This window comes from Buceros rhinoceros, unplaced genomic scaffold, assembly GCF_000710305.1.
Source record: "Buceros rhinoceros silvestris isolate BGI_N320 unplaced genomic scaffold, ASM71030v1 scaffold8833, whole genome shotgun sequence".
Taxonomy (NCBI): Eukaryota; Metazoa; Chordata; class Aves; order Bucerotiformes; family Bucerotidae; genus Buceros; species Buceros rhinoceros.
In genome coordinates, this window is record NW_010405325.1 from 8,663 (window position 1) to 19,002 (window position 10,340).

Consider the following 10,340-nt stretch of genomic DNA (forward strand, 5'->3'; position numbering starts at 1 on the left):
CCTCTCTTCATGAAGGCGGGAAGTCCGAGAGAGAGAGAGCTTCCTCCTGGCTGCTGGGTTTTATAACCTTAACATGTAACACGGCACCTGACCCCTCTTGACCAATTAAATACGGGGTCAAAGCACTTGCAGGAAATAATTCCATTCGTCCATTTCCCAAAACAAGGAAGTTTTAGCCCAAACCGGGACAGCTCCATGTCAACAACTTGAGTACATGCCTGAAGAGCACTGGGAATCTGGGCTTTGTGTTGCAGACAGAGTTGGTCCATGAAGTCAAGACTATTTGACTGTGAGGAACAGAGAGATAAATTCATACAGAAGTTGCATTTAACTGTTCTGTTAATTTGAGCACTTAACATTTGGGGGAAGAATTTTGTAGAAGGAATTTCTTTTTTTGTGTGTCTGTCATCTGTAAAACTTAAATCAGTCTAAAAAACTAGTGTAAAGGAGAACAGAAGATACTTTTCTGCTGTTTGTGGAGTCATTCAAAGAACAAGTCATAGTTACGGCAATTCTAACAGCACTGTTTGCTACATTAGTTAACATCCTTTTTGGTTAAAAAAAAATCCAAAGTCAGAGGTGAGTGCCTTCTCCCAAAATACCATTGCTTAGACATATGGAGATCTCCCCTTCTCTGCCAGACCTGTAGTTACGTGCTGCCTGGATGGGTGGTGTCAGTTTGATTCTTCAGGAAATTCTAACATGTTGTTTCGTTCTGATTCCTCTGCTGGGATGATTGTCAAGAAGGCAAATAGTAATCCTGAGTAGTCAAACTACTGTCTGTGGCAGAACTAGCATACAAAGACTCAATTTTCAAGCTATTGCAAACAGAATTTGGAAATTCTAGCTCTTGGTTTTTATAGCAGTCTGAAAATCATTAAGTAAAAGATGTCTGAATTAATGTCTTTACTTGAATACATTTTCTCATTTTTGAGTATGTTGCTTTCCAGGTATTTGTGAATAGCTAGAATGTGATTTTATAGCATAAGGTTCAATGTCTAATGATTGACTTAATGATAACAAGTTCTGGATTTCTCCTGGATTTATTAAGTTGGTTTTTTTCTTGCTTTGTCATTTCAGATTTGTCCAATATGTGCAGCATTACCTGGAGGGGATCCGAATCATGTCACAGATGACTTTGCAGCTCATCTTACACTGGAACACAGAGCTCCTAGAGATTTAATATCCTTCCCAAGTTGAGGCAAAGAGTGTTTAATCTAATAGCTATGATGACTTGTCCTGATTCCTGTAGTCAAAGGATGGTACCTCTGGTTTTCCTGGAACTTAAATTGCTGAAATATGTGAAAAATAAAAAGGTTCATTTGCTAGTTTAAAAAAAGTATAAATACCAGATTATGAACAGACTGTAGGTGTACTTGACTGTGCTTTTTGCTCTCACAGTGAAAGTCTCTCAGGAATTTTGACACAGGAGATTTTTCTACTAGCGCTGTGGTTTATCCTGCCTGATCTTGACGCTGTCTTGATGCTGCTTTATGTAGTAATGTGCTTAAGCATTTGTGACGTGGTGATCTGAGGATGATTCGAGCTTAGCTGGTTTTGATGAATGATTTTAAACTTGCTTGACTACTTTCAACACCATGTTTTAATAACATAATTTCATAATATTTCTGGTTTTTTTGTAATGCAACTCAAAAAACTTTAAGATTTCCTGGAAAATAGGATATTGTCTTTCAGTTACCTTTGCAGCAAGTTATGCAGATTTATCTATGCTTGATGGCTGATAAGCTGGAACTATTGGAGACTTTTATCCTTGTTCTAGGAATATTTTTCTTTCTAAATTTTTTCATTTTTCTCCCTGAGATGAACTGCTGAAATGCATCTTCATTTGGGTTTTTGGTTTAATGACAGGTAGTCTGTGTAGCATACCTACAGTAAGTAATCTCTCTGAAGTATTCTTTTTCATTTAAACAGATGAAAAGACTATGTTATTACCTTGATAGTGGCTTTTTTGTTTAAAGATTTTTTCTAAGAAGAATAAAAAATCATCTAAGCCCTAGCAAGTAGAGGAAAAAAGAATATCCAAGCCCTAGCAACTGGAGTTCATAATGTTAACACGATGGAGAGAGCGTTTAAGGGGATGGCTCCATTTCAGTTATGGTCATGTTCGATTGCATTTAAGTGTGTTATGTACTGTGGTTTAGAGTCAGGACAGACCAAATGCACATATTAATTACCACACAGAAAGTGGATCGCTGTAAAGGAGTTTGGGTATTTATTGACTCTGTGAAGGGGTAACTAATAATGCAAAGAGTGCTCCGAAGTCAGATAAAAGCCATTATCTCTACTTCACCTTAACCCTGTGTACGGGAGCAGAGCTCTCAGCAATCAGGATGAGCAGGGTACTGAACATGGCGACTTGGGCCATGTGAGCTTCATTCCCGGGCATCTAGGGATGTCCTTCATTTTCAGGTGTCCCCCAAGACAGTCATGCCACCCTCCCTTTTGGGAGGAGATGGGAGGAGGTTGATCAGGGAAGGGGATCTTCCAGACCATTGGATCTTTCCTGGCCTTCGTACAGCTCTGAGATGTTGCTTGATGACTTGTGAAGTGAGTCACTGAGCAATTTTTCTTGTATCAGTTTAGTTCTACTTTGTACGAGTTGGAGTTTTTCATAGCACCCACCTAATATGCCTTTTCTAACAAGATTTACATCCCTAATAACTACATAGCAATGTACCAGAAGCCAAACTCTGTGCCTCCTTCATTGACTTAACTGCTCTGTAGCCCAGGAAGTTTTAATTTTCCCGGTTACAGAGTGAAATTATTTTCATACTGAAATGAACAAGATGTTTTATCAGAGTTCATACTTCTGCAGCTTTTTCTTCCCTTCCAGTATTAGAGATGCCACCAGCTGACTTAATTTGGGAATGTTTGAGCTAGAAAAACAAATGTCTTCAAATCCAGAGTAAGGCTTCAATGACAGTCATCCCAAAATGGATGTTTTTTGGATATCTTCTGGGAATAATTGTCCATGATTCATCATTAAAGACAATATACGTAGAATTTTCTGCTTGTACGCTATCGCTTCAGTGATCAGTGTTGGCAGGGCTCCAAAACCTGATAAGAAGTGTATCTGGAAATTACTGTTACACGTTGGGCTCTACATCAGGTTTAGCAACAGACAGGTCTGAAGTAGCAAAAAAGAAGAGGCAATGCCCCTTTTCAGCCAGGGTATGAAAGAGTAACTGTCAGAGCGCTGTTTGAAATCTGTGCTCTGGTAGTGTTTTATTGTTGTTCTAATCATCTTCATAGGAAGTTAAAGCTGTACAGAACATCCTTCCATGCTCTGTTAACAACCTCCGTGTACAGAAAGGAGGTAGAGAGAAGGCTCTTCACTTGCACTTTTTCTAGAGTGAAGATTTCTGTCACAGTTTGAGGTAAGCTTTTATTGTTGGTTGTGCTAGAGTTTTGAGGAGTGGTCTCATCTTGCAATAAAAGATTATTTTTGTTGTTTACTACTATCTCCAAACACTTTAAAAGCTGCAGTCAAGAAAGTTGCCCCACAGTCTTGTGTCTGCTTGAAAAACCCCCAGATACTGGCCTTTTCTACCAGGTCTAAGTTCTGAAACTTAGGGGTAGGCGTCAGGGAAGAACTTGCTCTTACACCCTGGAGGTTAAGTGTTTTGCACTGTGCCATAACTAGCAGGTTTGGAAGAGGTCAATTTTCTGTAAAATCTTTTTGTAATAGTTAGCAGTTCTTCCTTGCTATTACAAGTCTGGTGATTTCTTTCAGTCTTAAGTTCTTCACCTCCATGACATCCTCAGGTTCTGCACTTTAACTGTGTTTTATGAAGTAAACATTGGACACTACTTATATATAGTAAAGGATACCATGAGTGGTAAGCATACTATTACAAAAATAAAGAATATAAGAAATAGGAAATTCTAAACTAAAATTCTAGTAACAGTAAAGTAAAAGAAAATATTCAAGCCTACGGTATTTTATTTTGCACTAGGGAATTATACTTTTGTTTTTTAAAGTAAAAGGAAGCTTATCTGGACTGTCTTGGAGGAATGAATGTTAGAACTTTCTGGCAGAAATAATCCTGAAATAATTAGTTGACTGTCTCTTATATGAGAAAAGGTATAAAAGGTATGACTTGAAATGTAAGCATCTGATATGGAGAAGTGGGGTGAAATGGGAAAATGAAAGGCATCATTGTTGTAACTAGGATTGATGGTACTTGTTCGGCTAAAAGAGGAAAAGTAAAATAGGCTGTGATGAAGGTGCTGAATGCTCTGGAAACCTACTATTTCTTACGGATTAACGTGATGAAATTTCTTGGATGAAAGCATGAAGTACCAAAGTCAAAAAGAGTCAGTAATTGTTATGTCCTTTTGGTAAGAATGGTAATAAGCTTTTTTATTTCCAATACTTAACATAAGAATTGGGGAGGGAGACTAAAACCCCTGTGTCTCTGTAATAAGCTAGTCTGAGTTTCAGATTACTGAGTAGAAAACTTTGATATAAAAAAACAAAGAAATTAACTCTGATGTTTCTTAGACACCTTAAAAGGTGGAGAAACACAGGGAGCATGGTTTACACCTCAGTGGATAACTTGAGCTCAGTAAGTCTGACATGCACAATAGCTACAACGTACCGTAGCTTTGCTTCAGAAGTTGAATAGTTATTTTATGAATTAAATAATTTCATGAATGAATAACTTCAGTGTGCACTTGAGTATTTCATTGGTCATTTACTCAATGCCGAACAGTTCTGTTTTCTTAACTTCTTGATCATGATGAATCCAGTGGTGTTCGGCATGTACGTAGGATGTTCCACCCAGGCCGGGGTTTGGGAGGCCCCCGTGCACGTAGATCAAACATGCACTTTACTACCAGTTCCCCTGGTGGGCTTTCGTCTTCTCAGAGTTCGTATTCTCCAAGCAATAGAGAAGCCATGGATCCTATAGCTGGTAAGAGCTGTAACCATGAATTTTACCCCAGCGTCCTTCTTACACAGAGGAAGTAAAATCCAAGGTGGTAACAGTTGCCTTGCTTTCTGCTGTTACAAAGCTGCATGTATAGATACGGTGAAAGTGCGACTGATGGCTGCTTGCGGGTGAGCAGTGTGCTTGGCTGGGTTGTCACAGAGCCTGTGCATGGCGATGCTGAAGCTGAAAATGCTGCTTGTAGCTTGTGCTTTTAATTCCAGACAGTGTAAGGCTTATTCCCAAACCTAATCTGTATGCAGGTGTTGCGTATTTTTACAAGTGACTGTGTTCAACTTCCGTCACCTACTTTAGTACATCTCATTTTAATTTGCCATGTGGATAAAGGTGTTTATGGAGGAGAGTATCTGTCTCAGTGCAGATGAAATTAGCTGAATTTGGATATTAATGGGCATTTAAAGTATATTCAATTTGAATTCAGGGTGTCGTTTGAATGCCAGACTCGCTAATATAATGGATTTGGTTTTTTTTCAGGTGTACTTGTAAATTCTTATAAATGTGCTGCGACAAGTATTTGCAGTGTGTTATGGTCAAGTTTAGAACAACTGAGTGGGGGGAAGGGTGTCTGATTTCAGCACTCGAAAATAATGAAGATGTGTCTTCAGGATTTGCAGGAGTTAACTTGTTTGGTGTATGTTTAGCTTTAATGTGAAAAAACTTTTTTTACAGGAAAGAAAAAATGGAGAACGAAGACAGTTCTTTTCCCTAAGGGGAAATCAAAAGGTTTTTATATGGTGGTCTTTGCCCATGCCAGTGTGTCAGGGAGACCCCAGAACTGCCATAATCCATCTGCTTCAGATTGCAAGAAGTCATAACCCTTGAACTGGAGCTTCCTACTATCATGTTTTGACTTCTGAGGGAGGTAGCCAGCCAGCTGAATGAGGCCTTGCCCCTGAAGGGGAGCTGTAGCTCCACAGCCTTCCTTAATCATGATCCCCTTGCTTTCCTTCTACTGGTTCTGGTGTTCTGGCCTGCTGTGACCCGATTCAATTCATTAAATTAGCTGGGAAGAAGTATCCCATCATGAGAAGAAAGTAAGTTAAGTGAGGTCACAAAAGGGTCTGAAAAGGACTAGAGTTTGTTCAAGGAGGGAGAGTGTTTGTGAAGCCTCCAGTGCAAGACCTCATCTTTCTCTTACAAGGGCAGCTGGTTCAGCTGAGTTAAATGTGGAGGGGCTGCGGAGGTTTGTTTTCAGCCTCGCAAGGCCTTCCTCCTTAGCAGCATTAAACGTGGGATAAAATGACATTCTTCTGAATCTTTTCTTTTCTGATGGAAGCTATGTTTTTGCATTCAGAGTTCAGCTGCACGCTGAGCTGATTGTCCTTATACCAAGACTGTGTCTCGAGGTCACATCTGCTTCCAAAACATTGTTTTCCTATACTCTAAGCTTTAACTTGTGCTTTAATTTACAGTGAGAATAAACACATGTAAATCTTGTCTGGAAGTATGGTATGTCTTGCCTTTTATTGGATTAATAAATAGGAAATAGAATTTTTCTGTTTAAAATAAATGGAGTTTGTAGCATCTGTTACATTTTTTTTACATTTTTTTTTGCTTCCTGTGGTGTTTTCTGGTAAATGCAATGGAATTTAAAGTTATTTAGTCTTGGTATCCTTGACCATCCTGAGTACCTGACGTGGAAAACAACTGCATTTTGCTTTACTCCCTCAAAGAAAGTCTTAATTTAGAAGGATTGTATTTTTCTAATGCTAATGTAATGGAGGGAAAACTGTCATGACCTGAATAGTAACTCTGCAATTTAGAGGAGAGGGGCAGGAGAAGTACTGTGCCCTAGTTCCCCTGCCCTTGCATCAGCTTCAGCAAGCAGGTGATAAAAGAAGAACCTTCTGCACAGGGTGCAAAAGAAGTTCTGCAGTAATGTATGGAGCAGTAACATGCAGCTAATGTTTATTTCAAAAAATTCTTCGTGGATGAAACACGCTATAAGCATTCTATCCATCTGACCTGGAAGACTTCAAGACACAGGTTTTCTAATTGCTAGGCCTTCTCTATACTTCTGGCAGAAATAAAAATTGATCCAGCAGAAATGCTTGACTGCTTCAGTTTTTATGGGAGGCAATAGTTTAATATGTTTTCTTAACTAAATATTTTTATTAAAAACGTTTGAAGCAGTGATATGTTTCTGCTGCAGCACAGCTTCCCTCTGAGATATTGGGAAGGTGAAGCCTGTGTTTTGAGGGAGCATTCATTGAGATGAAAATAAAATCACCAACCAAAGTCAAATGTTTCTTGGTCAGTTGCTCTTTTGACTTAAAAACAAGCAGAAACTTAAAAGCAAGAGAATTGCTGCAGAGGACATCTTTTGCCAGGCATTCCCTGTAGACTGGCTCTCCTGTTATTTCGGAGGACTTAAAGTTTCACTTCTTACTTGGAATAAATCTGCATAAATGAGTCTTAGTCTTCCTTACTCTTTGAGACATTGAATGCTAGGGCTTTATTCAAGAACTTCATGGGCTCTTCAGCGTTGTTTTTGGATTTTATTGATTGAAAAGAAGAAAAGGGGTTGATGCTCTTGAATTTGGGTTCTGTTCATTCTATTGTGTAACACTCATTGAAAGTCTTTCATCATAGACGCTTTCTTTTCTCTGGCAGAGCTTTTATCTCAGCTATCGGGCGTGAGGCGTTCTGCAGGAGGACAGCTCAACTCCTCTGGCCCCTCTGCTTCGCAGTTACAGCAGCTGCAGATGCAACTGCAGTTGGAACGACAACATGCACAGGCAGCAAGACAGCAACTGGAGACTGCACGCAATGCAACTAGGCGCACCAACACTATCAATGTCAACACCACTATGACACAATCTACGACAACAACCAACACATCTAACACAGAAAACAGCCAGCAGACTATCCAGAATTCCCAGTTTCTTCTTACAAGGTAACTTGTTCTGTGCATTTACCTTTCACTGTTTCTGTTTGCCCTAGTCCTGACAGAGACACAGAGCTCAGTGAAACTTGGAGTGAGCCGCATGCCCTAGTAAGCATTTTCTGGTCATATATATCCCAGAGTTAACAGTCTAATTAATCATACAGAATGCTGTTGACATTGTAGATGGTCACAGAATGTGTAATACATAAAACTTGCTTCATCCGCTCTTCTAGTGTGAAAGTAAAACCGGTAATTTAACATCCAAGAGTAACTGTTTGCGAAACAGAGAGGGAATCTCACAAGTGTGCTGTGCAGTGTGCTTTTTTTGGCACATCTGGGAATGTTTAAAGATTAGACTTGAGTATGGATTCCTGCCATCCTTGAAGAGGAGACTGTTTCTGAGTTACTTATGACTCCATGCCGGGGACTCGTGCCAGATTCTTCATCAAGTCAGTAGCCAGCATACCGCGCTTTTGTTTGCAATTGTAACATCTTTTCAAATCTGCTGTCTGCCTCTAAGCAATGGATAAACACTAGGTGCTGCATCTCAGCTTCAAGAGGAACAAAAGGAATATTTCTTAACTAAATGGTGCTTGTTTCCCCTACTACTTCCAAAAAAACAAATGCATTTCCAGTGAAACAAGCATACAGACTTGAGCTGTGATGGGAAGAGTCAAAAGACAGTATTGTTTAATAGGAAATTAATCTTTAGTAAAGGCTGACCATTGAGTAGGGGTTTATATATTAATTATTTTAGAGACTGGATAATAAGGTAAATAAAGGATGCCATTAATTAACAGAATACTTACCTGGCTTAGAAATTATGCTTAGATCCCAGGGTTATTTTAAAGAGGAGCTACCCATTATGTCATACCAATTCTTTCAGAAGTTTGGCTGTTGATCTGAAATAAATGTTTTCTCCATCTCCTCTACCACCCTCCCCTATACACACTCCTGTTAGTCTGTTTGGTGCTGTGGAAGAGTGTGTGTCAGGAAATCTGATTTTTTATGTAAATGCAAAATATTAATATGTGACATCTTTCAATAAGAAACTTATTATTATTTGAGAAGCTCAATCAAAGAACCTGCAAGTGTCACAGATTGGGACTGTCAGAGTTGGAGTGAGCGGTTTCCTTGCCTGTCAGGGTATGCTCTGTAACCTCAAAGAAGTGGTGGAATAAACATCTTATCATGCTTTGGGAGTCCCTAGGCCTTACATGTGCAGTAATGTTATTTTGTGGCATATGTGAACTTAGAACTTGACCCAAGAGCAAAACAGACACATAATGAGTGTCTAGAAAACCACAACAGTCCTCCCTAAAAGACTCCTGAATAGCAGGAAACATCACAAATAAGGTTTATATTTTCCTCTAGCTTTAGGCTCCACTTCAAATGCTGTTGCAGCAGCAGGGAAAGGTCTGCTGTACTGAGATGTGGCAGGCTGCCAGCACTGTGCGTGTCGAAGGGCAAGCAGGGCTGGCCTGAAGGAGTGGTTCTCAAGTGCCTTTCTGCACCTGCCAGTAGTGCCATCAGTGAAGGAGGCCTTCACTGACTGCCTGTCTTCTCTTCCCTTGCCGCTGTACAGGTTGAACGATCCGAAGATGTCAGAAGTGGAGCGTCAGTCAATGGAGAGCGAACGGGCAGACTGCAGCCTGTTTGTTCAGGAGCTTCTGCTGTCCACTTTGATGCGGGAAGAAAGTTCCTCCTCAGATGAGGATGAGCGGGGGGAGATTGCAGATTTTGGTGCTATGGGCTGTGTAGATATTATGCCTCTAGATGTTGCTTTAGAAAACCTAAATTTAAAAGAGAGTAATAAAGGAAATGAGCCTCCTCCACCTCCTCTTTGATGACATCCCACTTTGCAGACAATGTCCTCTGTGCTGTATTTGCCAATGAAAGTGGACAACAACTATCTTGGGTTTGTTTTGGTGATTGTAATTTCAGGTCTGTCACTCTTGTTACATTGTGTACATTCAAAAGAAAGAGAGAAAAGATATATATGATAATCATTTCCACTTAACTAATTTTTACTTCTAGCAGGTAAATGTAGGTTGCAGTGCAGAGCAGAAAGCTCTGTGTCCTGTACCTTGACATGCAAAAGGCTCTCCTAATACTCCACATTCAAACTGAAGAGGAAAAAAAAGAAAAATCTCTAATGAAGCTGCTGTGTGTATTTATGAATATTAATGAATAAAAACTGCTTGGATGGTTTACCTTAACTACTGCATGACCTTTTTTGCAGCGTGCATGAGTTTTAGTGACCTTGTCATTTAAAAATTTAAATACAAGGAGTAAAACTATGAAACCCAAAGCTTTCCCATTAATTCAAAGGTTCCATGACAGAAAGGTTAGTGCTGACTAGCAGTTTGTGCCCACGAAATAGCTTTTGAGTAATATGTGACAGAATGACATCTTTATGTGCTGTTCCTGCACAGGATGGAAACTCTGCAGTGGGATATATTGTCGTGATCAGGGTGTGA

The 10,340-nt window shown here is 39.7% G+C and overlaps 1 protein-coding gene across 1 annotated transcript in view; it reads left to right on the forward strand.

Moving 5' to 3' along the window:
- Positions 1–10,079, forward strand: part of KCMF1 (potassium channel modulatory factor 1) — a gene marked incomplete at its 5' end in the record, with an annotated part of 18,267 nt that extends 8,188 nt beyond the window's left edge. Inside the window, 4 exon segments of the mRNA XM_010133672.1 lie at positions 1,081–1,182; positions 4,763–4,937; positions 7,587–7,869; positions 9,446–10,079. Of these exon segments, the coding sequence (XP_010131974.1) occupies positions 1,081–1,182; positions 4,763–4,937; positions 7,587–7,869; positions 9,446–9,707 (822 nt within the window).
- Positions 10,080–10,340: the final 261 nt, after the last annotated feature.